Source organism: Bos indicus, chromosome 14 (assembly GCF_029378745.1).
Source record: "Bos indicus isolate NIAB-ARS_2022 breed Sahiwal x Tharparkar chromosome 14, NIAB-ARS_B.indTharparkar_mat_pri_1.0, whole genome shotgun sequence".
NCBI lineage: Eukaryota > Metazoa > Chordata > Mammalia > Artiodactyla > Bovidae > Bos > Bos indicus.
Window position 1 is genome coordinate 31,696,116 of NC_091773.1, and position 21,475 is coordinate 31,717,590.

The window sequence follows — 21,475 nt, forward strand, 5'->3', positions numbered from 1 at the left end:
CCATATGTAAAAAGGTTCTTAACTACATCCCTTAATATCACATCACTGCTAGGACTCCTTTATTCCTTGACTCAACCAATGCTTAGTTACTACGCACTAACTCCAAGCCAGGAACTCAGACTTCGAGAAAAGTCACCAGAACAGATGTACTCCCTTACCTCTCAGAGTTTAAAGTCTAGCACAGACGTTAAGGTTTAAAATAAATAAATGTGTAGATACACATAAATACAGTGAAGGAAGAACACAGCACGTATGAAAGGAGACCTGACTTAGAGGCCAGGGCAGAACTCACTAAGAAAGTAACACTGAAAGTAGAAACAACTTGGACAAAGAAGGAAAAAGCATTCTAGACAAAGGACACAGCTTGTGTGAATGCTCTGAAGAGAAAATAATTTAAGGCATTCTGGAAATACAAAGAATGCCAGTGTGACTGCAGCACGGTAAGAGGAAATCTAATGATGAGGCTGGAGGCAGGTGGAGCCAGATCACACCTGGTATTCAGACCCTCGGGTTGTGTTAGGTTTCACCAGAGTTGCAAAATCAGTGAATGGCTTTAAGGAAGAAGGTGACAGTTCATTTATGTTTTAAACATTCTGTGCTCTGTAAATGGGTAAGAGAAGCACAAAAGCAGACATGGACACCAGACAGGGGAACACTCCAGCATTAAGAGTGAGAAAGGAAGGACACTGTCTGAAAAGGTAACGACAGTAGAAATGGCAGAGAGAGGAAAGGTTCTCAATTCCAGCTCAGAGGATGGAACAAATGACACCTAATCCAGAGAAGAGATCATAAAAGCTACTTAGGAAGAATTCCCAATAACATGGGAAAACACTCATGTGAGAAACAGCAAGTTACAAAATTCTATACACAGTAGGGTCACAACTGTTTAACAAGAGAAAAAGTAGTATGTAAATATAGTAAGAGAAATGTTCTGAGTGGCAGAATTATGACTGGTTCCTTATTCTGTTTTTTTCACCTCCACCTCCTGTCTACCAAAAACATTTGGAAACAAAACAAAGGTATAAGATTATTCAAAACAGAACAAAAACTTGCTTTGTAATTTATTTCGTAATAAGTGCTCTTAATTTCAATCTCATTTCCTATATTACGGTAAAAGAGAGGCCGGCAATACTCCACTATTTCTTCTAACATTCTCTCCCCAAATTCCCACTCTGAGCCTGTAACTCTCCATCAACTTTTAGAAATATCACGATCACACAGACCTTAAAGCAAGGGCAGAACTATATAACATATTAGAGCTGAAATATCATCATCTTTTACTACCCACACAAATGCAGTTAATGTCTGAAGAACTCAAGTGATAACCCCCACAGACCATCTAACTGCACTGTCTCACAAATGCACATGTGCGTGACCCATTGTTCCTTCTCTAGGAAAAATTCCCATTTTCCTTGACTAGACTCCCGTCCACTTCCCTATAACCCTTATGATGCACTGCTTACTCATTCTGGAATTTGAAGAAAGGATAGAAAAAAAGCATAGGAAAATGAAGAGGAAATGGAAAATCAAATTATAGAGAAGCAGTAGGTACCATCCTTACTAGATCTATAAACATAAAAGAAAGCTCCCTTTTGTTCCCAATGCTACTTTCTGGGCCCCAGGAGCACTCAGAACCCTCACATTAGCCCTTGGGCCATAGGCACTGGAAGACAGCAAGAGGCTCAAGGTCACTTTGAGATGTCAGGGAACTCCTAAGATCTAAAGAGAACTCAGAGGAAACCAGGCCAGAGATTAATTCTCCCCAAACCTTTCTATTCTTAAGGTCACACACCTATCAATTACTAATCATGCATACCTAAATAACATGGCTTTCACTTCTGGGTCTATACTAATGGGCTGTATCACCGTACTGCCTTAACTTAAAAATATGCTGAACAGCAGTATATATAAATATATATATACTGCAACCAAAAGTCGTTAATAACTCTTACCTTAAACATGGGTCTCACATGCTCCAAATGTGTTGCACTCGTGAAAGGTGCCTGAACGTGGCTCACAGCCTCCATGAGAGCTTTAGCAGTCTTGGCCATCTGTTCCATCTCTAAGTTATACAGGAGTCTTCTTTGTTTTTCACTGGCTACGTCTGAAACAGCAAATGCTATTAGCATTTAATATATAAAGCCTTTAAGAATGATATTTTGATGTTTTCAGCATAAAATCATCAACACAACCAATGAATACTAATTCAAAATGGTCCTAAGAAGCCACATGCAAAGGCCATATAACATATGATTCCATTTAGATGAAATACCCAGAGTAGTAAATCCATAAAAAAGAAAGCAGACTGGTGCCAGCCAGAGGCTGAGGAAAGGCAGGGGACGTGGAAGAACTGCTTAATGGATACGGGGCTTTATTGGGGGTGATGAAATATTTTGGAACTATATCAAGGTGGTGATTGCACAACACTTTGAAGGTACTAAATATCAGTAACTTCTCACTTCAAAACAGTTCATTTTGTGTTATATGAATTTTACCTCAAAAATGGGGGGAAAAAAATCCTCAACTAGGCTTCAGGGATATGCAGGAAATCTATGCCAAGGGAAAAGACCAGGCACAAATCTGTCACACTGAAAGCGCCAGGGAAACAGCCCAAACAAGGGCTAGGAGAACAGACGAGGGGCCATGGTTCACCTGTGTGACTTGCGGGGTCTCCTGAGTTAACAAGAAAACAGAGGCCTCACATGCAAGATGACTGCAGAATATCAGCACACTGCCACCCGCTTCCCACACCCAGCTCTCTCAGTGACCTCCTCACTGTGCACAGAGCAGGCCACACAAAGAGGGATAGGAAGACGTCATTATGTGGGTACAAAAACGAAAATGAAATCAGATAACTGGCATCTACTCAGGTGTAAAAATGAAATCCTGATCAATACACTGAACGGTTTTTCAAGTAGAAGAGAATGACGTTACCGTGTGAACTACCGACTGGTGCTGGACTGCAGTAAGGGCCAAGGACGCCGGCTTCTGGGCCAGCCTTTGCCACTCATCAGGGTTTAGGCACAGAGATTTAACAAAGGCTTTCGTACTGCACTCAGCTCAAAGCTTCTCTGATTCTAGGTGTCCTAATCTCTCTGCACTTCTGATTTCTTGTCTATAAAATGAGGGAGAACTTACTAACACTCCTCAGGCCCACTCCTCTACTCCCCGAAGAGAAGGCCATTTTACACTCCACTATCCCTTCTAACATTATCTCTGGAGCCTCTGACTCCCACCCTGTAATTCTTCATAAACTTCCAGAAACACATATCACACAGGCCTTCTGGACTCTCGCTCCTGTCAACAGCCACAGTTTATGAGGTCGCAAAGAGTCGGACACGACTTAGCAACTGAACACCAATAACCTTTCAACAGCATTTTGCTGCTGCAATCTGTTCTTTTTGATGAAGCTTGAGATTTCATTTCCAAGTGGAAGCTGTTCAGAAAGGCAGGAGCTCTCCAAGCCACTACCCTAACCTCATGCCTGTAGTCCGATTTCAGCTCTACTTTAATCACCACTGTCTATACATATAGAATGTTGAGAATGGAGCCAGGCACAGGTAACTCCTGACGCCGGTCAGATCGAGGAATGCCAGAGTGATATAATTTCTGGTGCATGTCAAGTAGTGATTTCCAACCCCCTGAGCTCCCCCATGATCCTAACCTTCCCCATCTCCCTGAATCACCCCTAACTTCTAGCTTCTGTTATCGTGTAATGATAGGTAAACCAATGGAAATAAGTTGCTGGTAGACAACAAGGAGGCAGAAGAAAGAAGAGTTGAAGTCTGACTACCGGGGTTGCCTAACCAATCTGTCTGCTCTCCAAGTCCATGCTGAGGTTAACTGCCTCGTGGACAAGTGTATACTCAACACATGCTAATTCATGCATAGTATGTAGCATTTTCCATTTATCATTGGTCAGTGCTATCTTTCTTCAGGATATGGAGAAAGACATAATCAGATCATCAAACAATGTATTATAATACTTTTCATTAGAATAAGTGATATTTGGTCTACTCTAACTTATCTTTTTAAGAACCGTATTTTTCCCTCCTAAACAACCAGGATTCAGTTGATCTGGACACTTACTCTGTTTACTTGACTTTGCAGGGATTGTCAGCTCCTTCGTTTCTTTCATTGATATCTTTTTTCCAGCTATTTCATTATAGATGGCTGACAGATACTCTTCAGGGAGATCTTTACTGTCATTGATGCCTCTATTCATCTTAATGTACTGTTCCTTGGTCATTTTATTTTTAACCTAGAAATGAACAACTGTTATAATTCTTAAAAATGAACAGAAAAATACTCATATAAGAGAATTCATAAATACTTTGAGACAGAAAGTGGAAAATACTAAACAAGGCAGACATTAAAGTGAAAAAAGGAAGTCACAGAAAATGAGGCCAATGTAGCAAAGACCCAGGTTGGCAATACGCTAATTCACCTTGCTGTGATGTCCCCGAGCGATCTGTGGTAAGAAAACAGGCAGATGGAATAATGAAACTGTTTCTGCCTGAGGTTTAAGAGTTCTAGCCAGTCTTTAAAAAAGGATCATGACAATCATTAGAAACTTACGCTACCAAAAAGATTCAGATCTTCATTCAAAAGAACGTAAGTGTGTTTGCTAATGATTTGCGAACTGATTTTATGGAACAGTGGATGTGAGTAACACGAGCTGAAATTTAAAATCAGATAACAACCTTGCTGACTGACTCAGTGTGGTTAACTGAATGCTAGGTGATGTGGGCAAAGTATTCTTTGAACTTTTCATCTTGTTTAAGAGTACGCACGACAGTAACATCATGCTGCATACCATGGTAAGTCTGTGGAGTATAAATCTGTAGTATGTAAGATGGTGGCCCTGCCACTGAACTTGGTAACCAGCACAACCAAAACTTTTCTGCCCATGGATAAAACCCAGAAGTCATGACATCTCTATATTTACTTATTAGTTAAATATATTCCTACCACTTTCCACAAAGAATTTAAGGCACATCTAAAGATAAGGCTCTTGTAAATTTTGAAGAAGGTACACAGAATAACAATCAACATCAGTAGTAAATCATCAGAAGTTTGCAAAAATAACTATAGAGAAACCAGAAGGTCCAGAAGACATAATAAGTGGGATACAAACATTTAACTAGTTTTGTGTTTTTGCGTGCTCAGTCGTGTCCGACTCTTTGCAACCCCATGGACTGTAGCCCACTAGGCTCCTCTGTCCATGGAATTCTCCAGGCAAGAATATTGGAGTGGGTTGCTGTGCCCTCCTCCAGGGGATCTTCCTGACCCAGGGATCGAACCCGTGTCTCTTACGACTCCTACATTGGCAGATGGGTTCTTTACCACTGCACCACCTGTTCTGACTACTCTGCGAACAGATCTTTCTAGAATGTCAGAAAAGATGAGAGGAGTTTTCCTACAAAAAAGCAAAAATATTATGGTAAAAGTTTTCAAATGTAATCATTATTATTCAAGGGAAAAACGCTCTAATATACTAAAACTTTAAAGACTTGAGTTAAGGCACTTTAAAAACATTAAAAGAAAGCCATTTCACCTAAATTTCTAATGAGTACTAAAAAAGCAATGACGCAGGGACATCAAAATAAATGACCAAGCAAGTGCTTCTAGTAAGAGGCTACAAGAAGATTAACATCACTGGAAATTCTGAACATGGTACAATATTTTAACATCATACCAATGAGAGACAGAGATGGACACAAAACAAATCTTGGCAGAAAATCTGAAGTAGCAATAAAGTACATTTGTGGATCTAGGTTGGAAGGGAGGGGAAGGAGCTCCCAGCACATTAGAGAATAGAATACATTAGTCTCAGGTACAGAAAATAAAAGCACACCACGCAAACGGAACACTTCTGCCACAGCGGGGTTCTGGGAGCAGCGTAAAATATAATCCTACTTTTCTTCTCCGGCTCATCTTTTATGGAACACTTTACTCTTGACGTTTATTCTCATGTGCTTAAATTAAGCTGTGACTAATTAAGTTTTAATGCTTAAACCTCTTCAAGCCAATTGTTACCACTGATGAAAATGAATAAACAAAAAAATTTAACATGTTCTAAATGTATCTAAAAATTTAAAAACTGATTCACACTATATATAAAAGGTAAATGTTCTAGTTAGCAAAGGAACATAAATGACTTGTAAAATTCACTTATATTTTAACTCTGAAAACAATTAAGAAAGTGGAGAATTAGTTTTAAGAAAATTCTTTAAAGTTACTTGTGTTCTTAAAAAAAAAAAGCAACCATTTGTGACAGTTCATCTGGTCCTGCATCATAAATTACATGGGGTCCTGATTATGGGGTTCAATTTTCTAATAGGCCACCTATCCTCACAGGGACTCCTAAGCTGTTTGAGAGCCGGCAGGCTGAATGGGAGCAAGGACACCAGCCTGACAGGGAGCAGCGCCTCAGAGGCAGTGAGCACTGCTGGAGTGGGACTCCAGGCACATGGTCAGTGACAGCAACAGGGCCACAAAGATACAACATTGATGTCAAGAGAACACTCCCGAACTGGTATGTGGCCAGAAATTTTTAACAATCTGGAAACTGTGAAAGAACATTCAAAGAAGTTTAAAAAGAAAATAACCTACACGAGAGTGTACATATATAAGAATGTATAAGGAATCTAAAATATGGCACAAAAGAACTGATCTACAGAACAAATTCAACAGACACAGAGAAGAGACTTGTGGTTGCCAAGGGGAAGCAAGGAGGGAAAGAAGGAAGAACTGGGAGTATGCAATTAGCAGATGTAAACTACTATATAGAGGATGGATAAACAACAAGGTTGTACTATACAGAACAGTTAGAACTGGACATGGAACAACAGACTGGTTCCAAATAGGAAAAGGAGTCCATCAAGGCTGTATATTGTCACCCTGCTTATTTAACTTCTATGAGGAGTACATCATGAGAAACGCTGGGCTGGAAGAAGCACAAGTTGGTGGGAAAAATATCAATAACCTTAGATATGCAGATGACACCACCCTTATGGCAGAAAGTGAAGAGGAACTCAAAAGCCTCTTGATGAAAGTGAAAGAGGAGAGTGAAAAAGTTGGCTTAAAGCTCAACATTCAGAAAACGAAGATCATGGCATCTGGTCCTATCACTTCATGGGAAATAGATAGGGAAATAGTGGAAACAGTGCCAGACTTTATTTTGGGCTCCAAAATCACTGCAGATGGTGATTGTAGCCATGAAATTAAAAGACGCTTACTCCTTGGAAGGAAAGTTATGACCAAGCTAGATAGCATATTCAAAAGCAGAGACATTACTTTGCCAACAAAGGTCCATCTAGTCAAGGCTATGGTTTTTCCAGTGGTCATGTATGGATGTGAGAGTTGGACAGTGAAGAAAGCTGAGCACCAAAGAATTGATGCTTTTGAACTGTGGTGTTGGAGAATACTCTTGAGAGTCCCTTGGACTGCAAGGAGATCCAACCAGTCCAGCCTAAAGGAGATCAGTCCTGGGTGTTCATTGGAAGGAATGATGCTAGAGCTGAAACTCCAGTACTTTGGCCACCTCATGTGAAGAGCTAACTCACTGAAAAAGACTCTGATGCTGGGAGGGATTGGGGGCAGGAGGAGAAGGGGACGACAGAGGATGAGATGGCTGGATGGCATCACTGACTCGATGGACGTGAGTTTGAGTGAACTCCGGGAGTTGGTGATGGACAGGGAGGCCTGGCGTGCTGCAGTTTATGGGGTTGCAAAGAGTTGGACACAACTGAGTGACTGAACTGAACTGACTGAAACAGAACAGGGGATTATATTCAATATCCTAGGATAAACTGTAATAGATAAGAATATTAAAAAAAGAATGTCTATGTGTATAACTGGGGCTTCCCTGGTGGCTCAGATGGTAAAGAATCTGCCTGCACTGTGGGAGACGTGGGTTCTATCCCTGGGTCGGGAAGATCCCTTGGAGATGGGAATGGCAACCCACACCAGTATTCTTGTCCGGAGAACCCCATGGACAGAGAAGCCTGGAGGGCTAAAGTCCATGGGGTTGCAAAGAATCAGACACGACTGAGCGACTATCACTTTCACATGGGTATAATTCAGTCACTTTGCTGTAGAGCAGAGACTGGCACAACACTGTAAATCAACTACAATAAAAAAGAAAATTAAGAAGATATGACATAGATGCGTTTAATGTTATAGTTCATTAGCAGAACAAAATTTGTTAAAAGTATGACCTTCTAAAAACAAAGGAAGGCAGTGTAAAATGTAAAGTTACTTTTGTTTTAGAGTGAAAAACCTGACAGAAAATTCTTGATAGGAAAATATTCAAATAAGTCTTTATCTGTATACTGCTTTATAAAACCACAGAAAAAAGTGTCATGCTAGATAATGAAAGCCCTGGAAGTGAGTTGCTTCTACAATACTGCCAGTAGCAGGCCAAAGACAAATTTTAAATGATTAAAATCTTACATGTGGTCAATACTATCTGTATCAATCCTGTCTTAAACATCTCAAAATACATTTCCAAAAAATTCCTATAAAGTTTAATCTCAAATTTTACAATTTGTCCAGTTCATCTCAGCTTAATAATAAGTATATAGTTTACTTCTTCTAACAGGTATCATTAGGAGCTCATCCCTAAGAAGCAATAAGAAATTCTTGCAAATAGGTTTATTTATAAAGATAATTTTCCCCAAGTTTTTGGAAACTAAACCTAAAACCTTAAAAATAATGTTTTTATTAATGGCTATCAGAAATCTAGTGACAGTTCCTTAATATTTAAGAAGAAATTACAATTTTATGAAGCAAATGAAATTTAAACACTTCTTGGATGTCTGATATTTTAAAATTATGGTTAATACCATACCTGTGGACTATGAAGATCTGTGGTCAGCATGATAATTGAATAAGCCAAAACATAAGCAGTATCTGCACTGGCAAAAAGGGTTTGCCTGGAAAAATAAATGTGTCATGTTATAAACTTATACTATTTACATACACCATTTAAATAACTTACCTCTAACCCCACATCACTTTTCATTTTCTCTCTCAAGATTTATGTTCTACCTCATAATATTTTATGGAATTGTCTCATCACTTCCAGGTCGTAGACAATCTAAGTTCCCTGGGGCAGGGGGTTATGGATCACCCGAGGCTCCCAGAAGAGGTTCTGGAATCAGCCAGCAATCAAAAAACATCTGAATCTGAATCCTGCTTACCCTTGGTTGCATTCTAGATATCTTGCAGCAAATTTTTCCATTAATCGATCAATTTTCTGAGCTTCCCCTGGAAGACGGAATCCTTCCAGAAACATACGAAGGGCTGAAACAAAATCTTTTCCTGAAAAGTCATGTTGGTCCACATAAGCATACATGACTTCTTTGTTAAATTTATCATTATCTCCCAGGAATTCACCCACTTGAGTCTGAAGAATAAAAGACAGAAATTGATATCCTAGTGGAACATTACACTTCCCACACACCCAATTTTTTAAAAAGCAGAGAAGTCCATAAGATCCACAGTTAACTAGTCCATTAACCACAGGGTTAATTAACTATTTTGAATGTGAAGTTAAATGTACCAAAATGCATTAAAAAATAAAAATCAAGATATTTTTTGAATATAGAAAATTAAAAAGCAAAATTAAGAACAGCTAGGTAGTTTATTTTTACATACTTAGGGCATTTGAAAGGGGCAGCAACACATATTATTGTTAACTTAAAAAGAAATCCTATAGAAAAGGCTAGGATGAAGTAACATGGTGTTCTTACTGAGTCTAATCTTTCCTCTTGGTGTAAGAACTGGGCAATGTCTTCAGGGGTGGTGCCAAGCATCCCTTGTTCTTGGAGGTACTGGACTCCTCTCTTTGGTTTCTTAGTAAATCTGGATGATGTTAAAGTTAAAAGGAACATTAGAAACAGAAAGCCATTCATATTCCCTGAAAAGATCTAAAACTACAGTAAATTAGGTTTCCAGCACTTTACTTAAAATAATCAATGAACAAATGCACAAAAAATAATACATTATGCAAAGTTTTATTTTTTCTTCTTAGACAAGAATCTCAAATGGAGGGCAATCTTTATCATTGATACAGATCATTTCATATGTGAGATAAGGCCCTTCAGTAGATAAACTCTGAGTAAAAGGATATGAATACTAAATTTCTCATGCTTTTAATATACAGTCTCCCTAAGTGCTCACGGAGAAGGCAATGGCACCCCACTCCAGTACTCCTGCCTGGAAAATCCCATGGACGGAGGAGCCTGGTAGGCTGCAGTCCATGGAGTCGCTAAGAGTCAGACATGACTGAGCGACTTCACTTTCACTTTTCACTTTCATGCCTTGGAGAAGGAAATGGCAACCCACTCCAGTGTTCTTGCCTGGAGAATCCCAGGGACGGAGGAGCCTGGTGGGCTGCCGTCTATGGGGTCACACAGAGTCGGACACGACTGAAGCAACTCAGCAGCACAAGTACTCAAGTAATCTTGGCTCATTCTTTTATTCAATGATTAATTCTAAGTTTCTTGCTTTTAAAACACACAACTGGAATTTTGGTGACTGTTTTAGCTACAACCAGATGGCGTTATTTCCCTTATAAAAAAAATTTATATACCCAGTGTTTTCAAAATAAACTTCACACTGATTAGACAGACATACAAAACCTTCCTCCATACAGCTTGTTCCTCTCATCCACCTCCACGCATCCCCTTCTCATTCCCTAAACAAAAAGCATTTGCAGCATCTTATTTTCTCCACATGCCCTTGTGCTCCATTCACTGGAGAATTCTCCTTCATGGTTTAATATCTGAGTCAAGTGTCACCTCTCTGTTCCTAAATCCTTTCTTTCTCCCTTCACTGGTCCAACAATTAGTTTGTGGCCCCATCACCTGGGCACTGCAAGCACTCCTAACTGGTCTCCCTATCTCGTGTTTGCTCACATTCCCATAATTTCTTCAAGCTGCTGGCAAGGTCATGTGTCGCAAACAGAAATCTGTCGCTGTTGGACCTCTGGCTTAAAATCCTTCAATAGAATACCAACACCGAGAACAAGACAAAACCTTCTTTACATGGAGAAGAGAGGCCCCTGTAATCTGGATCCAACTCAGTGCTCTCATGTCACCTCCTGCCGCGCTTAACCATGGTCCTCAAATGTCCTCCTGTCCCTCTGCCAGTGCCATTCTGTCTGAAATGTCCTCCCCTGCTCTGTCCTCCCAACACTCCCCTATCAACTCCTAATTAAACTGCTGCCACATACACAAATCAAAATCAAGCATTCTTCCCGGAGATAAACACAACTTCTGCTCTTGAGAAGCTCTCACTCTAACTGAGGAAAAAATTTTTAAATTGTAATAGTAAAAATTATTTTTAAATTTTTATAAATTAAGAAAACATTTAACGGTGAAAATGCAACAAATAATGTATTATTGAGAAGACAGAGCAGCAGAGGAGTTGACTGGTTAACAGAGATGACCGTGATCGAGCTCATGGGAAGGTGACTATGGAGCTGAGCTTTGAAGAATGCTGACAACTATTATGAACAGTAAGAAAAATATCCCAGAGAGGAAGAGGTCATACAAACACACAAAAGCATAAAGCATAAGACAGCATGATATTAAATAGCTCTGCATTGTTGGAAAAATCAGGTGAGATAAAGAGGTACCTAAGAGACCAGCAGATTTAAATCATGAGGGTATTATGAGCTATGAGAAAAAGCTGTGGCTTTATCCTCTAACAGGGAGAGAGGAGGGAAACAGAAGCAGATTTCATTCAAAGAAAGAGGACTCCAGCTAAGTGTAAGAAAAGATGAAAGAATAAATGAGACCAAAGAAAGCAAGCCAACTCAAAGAGTTTAATACTCAAGGCATGAAATGGTGATGGCGTGACTTGAGAAAACAACTGTGGGAGATAAAGACAATAAACTGCAGAAATATTCTGGAAGTGGAATCAACTGGATTTAGTGACAAATCAGATCAACTGAGGAAATCTAAGGTAATTCCTGCGATTCTAGCTCATTACTTAGTAGCATGCTGGGGTTACTACCCTGGATGGGAAACAATAGGGTTTTCTATTTGTCGTTTGTTTTGGGTTGTATTGGGGAGTTGATTATGGAGACTGATAAATATGGTTATGGACATGCCGAGTGTGAGAAGTTATGCAGTGTCCAGGGGAGATGTCCAATGGGCAATTAGAGAAGAGTCTGGAGTTCAGTAGAGTTTCTATGTGAAAAATAACACTTGAGGGTTGTGAGATGTTAGCACACAGTAGTTGAAGTCATGAGGGACAGACACTGGAAATGTTAAGACATGTGGTCTGGATGAAGAGCCCATACCAAGACTGAGGTGGCATGGTCAGAAGGTAGGAGGGACCGGACAGAGTGGTGTCATGAAAGGAAGAGCTGAGGAAGAGTACCTTGCGAGCACACTGTGCTCACTGAAGTGTGAAGCAGAATGCACGAGCAGTGGCTGGGAGGAGAACTGGAGGCAGGGGACATGTCCACTCAGGGGCCCAGTGAGTGCTCCCTCACTCCTCAGTATTAATACTTCAAACTGAATTTTCCTACCTTGGCATAACTCTGTATAACACTCCACTATGGACATCACTCAGTACTAGTAGAAAATATATTTTGCCCATACTTGGACTATAATATCAAATATAAGGATAACCTCAGATATGCAGATGACACCACCCTTGTGGTGTGGTGAAGAACTAAAGTGAAGAACTAAAAAGCCTCTTGATGAAAGTGAAAGAGGAGAGTGAAAAAGTTGGCTTAAAGCTCAACATTCAGAAAACTAAGATCATGGCATCTGATCCCATCACTTCATGGCAAATAGATGGGGAAACAGTGGCTGATTTTATTTTTTGGGGCTCCAAAATCACTGCAGATGGTGACTGCAGCCATAAAATTAAAAGATGCTTACTCCTTGGAAGGAAAGTTATGACCAACCTAGACAGCATAATAAAAAGTAGAGATATTACTTTGACAACAAAGGTCCGTCTAGTCAAGGCTATGGTTTTTCCAGTGGTCATGTATGGATGTGAGAGTTGGACCATAAAGAAAGCTGAGCACCAAAGAATTGATGCTTTTGAACTGTGGTGTTGGAGAAGACTCTTGAGAGTCCCTTGGACTGCAAGGAGATCCAACCAGTCCATCCTAAAGGAGATCAGTCCTGGGTGTTCATTGGAAGGGCTGATGTTGAAGCTGAAACTCCAATATTTTGGCCACCCCATGCGAAGAGCTGACTCATTTGAAAAGACCCTGATGCTGGGAAAGATTGAGGGCAGGAGGAGAAGGGGACGACAGAGGATGAGATGGTTGGATGGCATCACTGACTCAATGGACATGAGTTTGAGTAGGCTCCGGGAGTTGGTGATGGACAGGAAGGCCTGGCATGCTGCAGTCCACGGGGTTGCAAAGAGCCGGATATGACTGAGCCACTGAACTGAACTGAACTGAACCTTCATGGTTCTTGGTAAACAGTCCCAAGTACCAAACATGTGTTTGCTGAGTGACTTACAAAATTTCAATATGAGCATCTGTTTGCACATACTAGACCCTGTGACCTCAGAAACAAGGACTGTTTCACTCCTCAGGTTTCCCAGCACTTTGCATGATGTCTGCAACAGATGGGACTTCAATAAATACTGAATGAACAGTTAGATGGAGAAGGCAATGGCACCCCACTCCAGGACTCTTGCCTGGAGAATCCCAGGGACGGGGGAGCCTGGTGGGCTGCCGTCTAAGGGGTCGCACAGAGTCGGACACGACTGAAGCGACTTAGCAGCAGCAGCAGGAGCAGAACAGTTAGAATAAATGAATCAATGAAGTATTGATGGCTGTTTCTGAGGCTACTTTTGAGATTTTATAGTTTTATGACGATAAGTATGTGTACATTTTATCAACTTTTTTTCTTTTAACATTAACAGTGAAAAGGGACCCCTGAACATTTAGCAAAAGCTGCTGCTTAAGATTCAGGAAGAAATGCTTTACAGTGGAGGTAGCAAGCCAAGTAAACATATAAGGGAATTTTTTTTAACAGTTTAGATTCATGGATTGAGATTCACGGATAAAAGCCAGCAAGTTCAGTTTTCCTTAGAGAATCTCTTTGAAAGAAGAGACCGGCGATAAGAGGAAGGAAAGCAGTATGGGCCTATTTAGACCCAAAACAGCCCAGGAGCTGATAGCACACAGCTTAGCAGGAAAACTGACTTCACAAGAGCAGAGCCTGGTACAGTATTCAAGTCTGAAAATGAGGTGATCACCTTATCAACATATAAAAATGCAAGCAGTAACAATCAATCACTAATAAGAGTAGCACATCCGTAACTGAAGTGAGGAAAATATGAAACCTGTAAAGGAGCAACACTGGCAGGAGACGTTCTATACTTGAAATTTTCTGAGTTCTTGCCTGCTTAGGGAATACAATGGGGGATTCTTTAACTGAGCTAAATGAACAAAGCAAAACTGCTCGGATGATGTTGAACAGCACGTAAAACGAGGTACAAAATTAACGCACATCACAAGGGTCTGTCTGGGCTAGACTCCAACAAACAAGGGGCGCGGACTAAGGAGTCACCGGGAGTCTTGGGTCTGGTTGAACTGTGCCTCATTTTATTCACTGAAGGGTGGGAATAAGAAGGGACTAAATATAATCCAAAGATGTAGAGAAACCCAGGACAAGGCGGCACAGAACTGGCAGAAGAACGTTCAGTAACATTTCTCCTTAGAATCGTACACTCACAAGTCTATCCCTTGTTCTATTATTTCTTTCTGCTGCTTGAGGACTTCGAACTGCTCCGGATTATCAGTGCCAGACATCTGTGTGCTGTAGCTGCCTATTCCTGATGATGACGTTGACTCCAGGGAATTTAAGCTTCCGTATCTGTTTATTGTCTCTGGGTGTTTCATTTCACTCGTCTCTTGCTCTGAGGGTTTTTCCTGACCTGTAAGTTGAAAAACTGCCTCAATAAATTACTCTGTCAAAGGAAAAAGATTTCTCAAATAAGGCAAGATAATTTCATGTTGCTTAATATCTATTATTTAATACAAATAATGTATTAACTGCTGTAACAGATCATATACACTGATACTACAACACACTGCAATTAGTACGTGTACAATTTGTACCATCAGTTCTTTTCACAACTACAGTGCTGAGTATTCACTGGGTTTCTGCTCTCAGCTCAAGGAACAGTTTTGGAATAGTTTTCCCTCATAGCACTCTTGACTAAGATAACACCAAGATGACCCTGCAGCTATGAGTTTTTCTCTGAGTAAGGGTAAATGTCAAACATAAATGAACAAGTCAATCTTAAAATATTTCTGGTTTTTATATGTTTCTTCTATAATTATCCTCTAACAAAGCTGCATAAACATGATTCACTTTAATGTGATATGCAAAATACTTCTGGAAGATTTAGAAAGAAAAAAGTTTGGATAACTAAGTTGAGAAATTCATAATTTTAAGTTTGTTATTTAACTCACAGAGAACTCTGCTTCATCAGCTAAATGGGAAAGATGTCATTAAACTGGTTCAGTGGCATCTGCAACCATCCTCCACAGTATCACTTACTTAAATGACGAAAAATTAGGTTCAAATATCAGCTTACCAAGAGTCGTCTGTGAGTTGGGATTCACATACTGATCCTTGCTCCATTCAACCATGCACTTCAAAATTGACACTAAGCATTCTAAACCTTTTTTCCTTAGGCTCAGTTCCTACAAAAGAATTCATAAAAGCAATTAAAACAACAACAACTCTTTTAAGGAAAACAAATAGCTCTTCCTTGGCAAAGTTCCAATTTGAAAATGTTTTTCAAGTTCTTACCTGAACATTACTCATACCAAGTTCTTGACTGCCTCGTCCTTGGGCAATTTTTGACAGATCATTTACTAGTCGTTCAAATATGTTTGCTGCATTTAAGTCACAATCATAGTTTACATATATATCCACTACACTCTGAGCATCTGTAACAGAGCAATATGTTAATTTTAACAAAAGGCATCTAGAATATGGCCTTTTAAATATCTCACAGTAAGAAAGAGATAATAAAGAAGGGTAATTTCAAATACCTGCACAAATCCTTGTTAATGTCTGAATAACCATCCATTTGTGGTCAAATGAGCTGGTAGAGGTCTCCAAAATATATAGGAAAATTTCTTTAAAGAACACCTGTGATTAGGGAAAAACCTCTACTTAAAATATTGTTTATAATTCATATATGTGATCGCTTTGTAAATGTCCCTTAGTTGTAAAGCAAAGATCAGGACCCAGGGTCCTGCGGTTCAACTCCTTTAGAGTTCTGTTTCTGAAATGTCAGGACTTCAATAACATGAGCTGGTCACTCCCACTGGCCTTTGCAATAAAAGAACTGACTTCACATCACTGTATTTTGTTATCACATAGTCACTACAAATGAAATCTGCAAAAATCTGGAGTTCTGGGAGATTATTTCTTAAATATATTTACAAAACTAATAAAACTCCTATTTCATTTTTTAATCCCCCATAGACCATAAACTATATTCTATTCATCAGTTACATTTTTTCAGACATTATAGTACTGGGCAAGCCTGAGGGTTCCTAGATTTTAAAGTAACTAATGTTATAATCCACACAATTAAAAAGGATCTAATTCTCATATATTGTTATATTTTTATAATTATTCATACAAGTAGAAATCTATGTCTGAAAACTATAAAACTATTTCTAACTATTCTTTACATCAAATAATGTCCAGCACAAAGGGTTTAGTTAACCTAATTAATTTCAATTTAAGAGCTAAGAATTTTCAGACTCATATTTATTTTGGAAAAGTAACTGTAACTTAAGAGGGGATAAGTGATAAAGAAAACCTAGAACAACATAATAACTTTTATGGCACATGCTATTATGAATCCAAAAATTCATATTTATAATTTAGGACTACTAACATCTTCGCCTCCCCAAATGGGTGATGTACCCTTGTAATGAGCTTTTCTTTCACAAAATTTAATATATTTCTATGACTTGCCCAATGTCAGTATTTCCTGTAAGACTGTAAGCTCTTAGAGGGCAGATACAAGGTCATTCTTGCTAAGCATTGTGTCCACACTGCGTGGCATATACAGTAGGCATTCAATGCATATTTGCAGCCACAGTTCCCAAATACTGCACCAAGGCGCCCCAGAATGCTGCAGCAAACTCAAGATGGATGCCATGAGAATTTCTGAGGGAAAATTCAGAGGGAAATACAATAGTCCCTCTGAGTATCTGTGGAAACCTCAAAAGACTGTTCACAGATTCATCATCAATTAGATCACACTACATTCCTTTCAATGACATCATCATTTTCGCAAACCTGGGGATTAGTGGTTGCTATGAAAAGTAGCAGGTAGTCCATGAAAATCAAAGGAAGAAATGAGGGTGGCAGTGTCCAGTTTGATTTCAAGGTCTGAGAAGTTGTGTAGTGTCCAACAGGCTCATACATTCCAGTAGTCAGTAACTGCTATTTAACAATGACATAAAACCTTTTTTCTTTCAATTTATGTGTGCTTCCAACCCTGCCCCCAAATGCAGACTTCAGTTATTCAGCGGCTCAGTCGTTTCCGACTCTTTGCGACCCCATGGAATGCAGCACGCCAGGCCTACTTGTCCATCACCAACTCCCGGAGCCTACTCAAACTCATGTCCATTGAGTTGGTGATGCCACCCAATCATCTCATCCTCTGTCATCCCCTTCTCCTCCTGCCCACAATCACTCCCAGCATCAGGGCCTTTTCAAATGAGTCAGCTCTTTGCATCAGGTGGCCAAAGTATCGGAGTTTCAGCTTCAACATCAGTCCTTCCAATGAATACCCAGGACTGATCTCCTTTAGGATGGACTGGTTGGATCTCCTTGCAGTCCAAGGGACTCTCAAGAGTCTTCTCCAACACCACAGTTCAAAAGCATCAATTCTTTGGTGCTCAGCTTTCTTTATGGTCCAACTCTCACATCCATACATGACTACTGGAAAAACCATAGCTTTGACTAGAAAGACCTCTGTTGGCAAAGTAATGTCTCTGCTTTTTATTTATTTTTAAACAGAAGTATTTTTATTTTTATTTTTTTACTTTACAATATTGTATTGGTTTTGCCATACATCAACATGAATCTGCCACGGGTGTACACATGTTCTCTGCTTTTTAATATGCTGTCTAGGTTGGTCACAGCTTTTCTTCCAAGGAACAAGCATCCTTTAATTTCATGGCTGCAGTCATCATCTGCAGTGATTTTGGAGCCCCCCAAAATAAAGTCTGACACTGTTTCCACTGTTTCCCCATCTATTTGCCATGAAGTGGTGGGACCAGATGACATGATCTTAGTTTTCTGAATGCTGAGTTTTAAGCCAACTTTTTCACTCTCCTCTTTCAAACGCAAGTACTTCCCTTTCATCAAGAGGCTCTTTAGTTCTTCTTCGCTTTCTGCCATAAGGATGGTGTCATCTGCATATTTGAGGTTATTGATAGTTCTCATGGCAATCTTGATTCCAGCTTGTGCTTCATCCAGCCCAGAGTTTCTCATGATGTACTCTGCATATATGTTAAATAAGCAGGGTGACAATATACAGCCTTGACACACTCCTTTTTCCTATTTGGAACCAGTCTGTGTTCCATTCCAGTTCTAACTGTTGCTTCCTGACCTGCATACAGATTTCTCAGGAGGAAGGTCAGGTAGTGTGGTATTCCCATCTCTTTCAGAATTTTCCACAGTTTACTGTGATCCACACAGTCAAAGGCTTTGGCACAGTCAATAAAGCAGATGTTTTTCTTGAACCCTTTTGCTTTTTTGATGATCCAACGGATGCTGGCAATTTGATCTCTGGTTCCTCGGCCTTTTCTAAATCCAGCTTAAATATCTGGAAGTTCATGGTTCACGTATTGCTGAAGCCTGGCTTGGAGAATTTTGAGCACTCCTTTACTAGCGTGGGAGATGAGTGCAACTGTGCAGTAGCTTGAGCATTCTTTGGCATTGCCTTTCTTTGGGATTGGAATGAAAACTGACCTTTTCCAGTCCTGTGGCCACTGCTGAGTTTTCCAAATTTGCTGGCATATTGAGTGCAGCACTTTCACAGCATCATCTTTCAGGATTTGAAATAGCTCCACTGGAATTCCATCACCTCCACTAGCTTTGTTCGTAGTGATGCTTCCTAAGGCCCACTTGACTTCGCGTTCCAGGATGTCTGGCTCTAGGTTGGTGATTACACCATCATGATTATCTTGGTTGTGAAGATCTTTTTTGTATAGTTCTCCTGTGTATTCTTGCCAGCTCTTCTTAATATCTTCTGCTTCTATTAGGTCCATACCATTTCTGTCCTTTATTGAGCCCATCTTTGCATGAAATGTTTCCTTGCTCTAATTTCTTGAAGAGATATCTAGTCTTTCCCATTCTGTTGTTTTCCTCTATTTCTTTACACTGATCACTAAGGAAGGCTTTCTTATCTCTCCTTGCTATTCTTTGGAACTCTGCATTCAAATGGGTTTATCTTTCCTTTTCTCCTTTGCCTTTCTCTTCTTTTCACAGCTATTTGTAAGGCCTCCTCAGACAATCATCTTCCCTTTTTGCATTTCTTTTTCTTGGGGATGGTTTTGATCACTGCCTCCTGTACAATGTCACAAACCTCAGTCCATAGTTCTTCAGGGAGTCTGTCAGATCTAATCACTTGAATCTATTTGTCACTTCCACTGTATAATCCTAAGGGATTTGATTTAGGTCATACCTCAATGGGCTAAGTGGTTTTCCCTACTTTCTTCAATTTAATGCAGACTTCATTGTTCAGAAAAATAATTGTTTAGTTGTTTGGACCTAATTGTTTAACAAATGGAACTGTTGGATATTTCGTCTGGAGTAAGTACACCATGGAAAGATGAGAAGCTTAATGGTGCTGTGAATCAGTGTGAATATCCCTCATTTATGGGATAAATAAAAAACACAAATTTGGAGAAAACAGGGGGAAAACGTCTTTAGCTACTATCTATGGGTTACTGAATTGCACTCATAAGCAAAAGACTATCAGAGTAATTTAAGACACCATGCCGATCAACAGGGGCTCTAAAAAAAAAATTCTAAAGATTTACAGAGCACCTATCATGAAATACATGTAAAATAACAGAAGTACTTTGTCTTCACATAATAGATATTGTCTTGAAAAACTGTGTATAAACTGTATTTTCTAAAATAGATATGTAAGTTACTACCCAAGGAAAAATCATATTATAAAAACTCTGAAGTGAATATTCTCATAAAATAAATCTTCATGTAACAACCATCTCAATTCTGTTTTGCAAATTTAGGTTGTCTTATGTTGGCTTCTCTCCAACTGGAACACAGTTCATCCTGTATTTGAATATGTTCGGTACTCTTAAAAGCATATCTATATTTATCTTGTTTTATCTTCATATTCTCCCCACAGGGGACAATCGAGAGTGAAATAAACCTGATCGCTTAAAAAAAAAAAACACAACAACAGACTATTACTACAATAGTTTTAATGAGAATCTACTATCTATGAACAGACAGGAAATTTCTTTAAGTATTTCCCTTTAAATTCATGCCTACACAAAATTTTTTATATCAAATTTATTTTATAGAAACAGTAATCACAACTTAAATGAGCTTTATGGTATCTGGTTCCATAAGAATTTATACTTCACAGAGTCATTTAAATAGTACTTAAAGCAGTCGTCTCAGAGTAGTAGTAACTGAATGCACAAAAGTCTTCCAAAATTTTCTAATGTCAATTTAAATGCCTCATCATCAAATGAAATACTTTTGGTTTGCTACAGAAGCAAAAGTTTCACAAGTTTTTATTTTAAAGTCTCTTATTTGTAGTTCCTGAAGATAATGAGAAAAAACTATCTAAAAACAGTAACTTTCTAGTTTTGCCTTGTATTATTTTAACATATATATGGCAAACTTCAAAAACTTTACAACAAAAATGCACCTGAAACTTCTTCCTGTCCAAAAATAGGACCCAAATTAAAAAATTTTTACTTTAAATACCAAAGCCTTATTCTGTCTCATTCCCATAATAATGCTCTACATGAATCTGATACTACAGAACATTTACAATAAAGGAGATATCAAAACTCTGGCAAAGTAATAATTTATTCTTCCTGTGAGCTAATGAATTATTAGAGTCAGGAATAAAAATTAAAATGTAACCTGCATACCATATCAAACAAAACATGAAGGTAAAAGTTGACTAGCAGAAGTGTTTCTAAATTATATCATGTCCCAACCAAAACAAGTATTTCCACAAAGGACAAATTGTGAAAAGAAACCCATTAAATAGGTAAAACATAAAGTGCTGTTTTTATATACTGAATTATTTGAAGGTGTGAAAAAAAGATCATGAATTGGTACACTTGCATAATACATGTCATGGTTAGAAACATCCCCTAGTTTCATTTTGCTAAGTCTCTGGAAATATTTTAGAATGATGTAACTGTTATTCTAGTTCCAAAGATGTT

The 21,475-nt window shown here is 39.0% G+C and overlaps 1 protein-coding gene across 2 annotated transcripts in view; it reads right to left on the minus strand.

The window, feature by feature from the left end:
• The window catches only part of ARFGEF1 (ARF guanine nucleotide exchange factor 1), a 128,773-nt gene that overhangs the window by 33,411 nt on the left and 73,887 nt on the right, over positions 1-21,475 (minus strand). For both annotated transcript variants that reach the window (XM_070802621.1, XM_070802622.1), the window contains exons 11-19: positions 16,058-16,157; positions 15,813-15,952; positions 15,595-15,703; positions 14,727-14,928; positions 9,759-9,870; positions 9,207-9,412; positions 8,855-8,939; positions 4,090-4,261; positions 1,953-2,104 (exon numbers count right to left, since the gene is read on the minus strand). In XM_070802621.1, the coding sequence (XP_070658722.1) occupies positions 1,953-2,104; positions 4,090-4,261; positions 8,855-8,939; positions 9,207-9,412; positions 9,759-9,870; positions 14,727-14,928; positions 15,595-15,703; positions 15,813-15,952; positions 16,058-16,157 (1,278 nt within the window). The remainder of the gene's footprint in view (positions 1-1,952; positions 2,105-4,089; positions 4,262-8,854; positions 8,940-9,206; positions 9,413-9,758; positions 9,871-14,726; positions 14,929-15,594; positions 15,704-15,812; positions 15,953-16,057; positions 16,158-21,475) is intronic.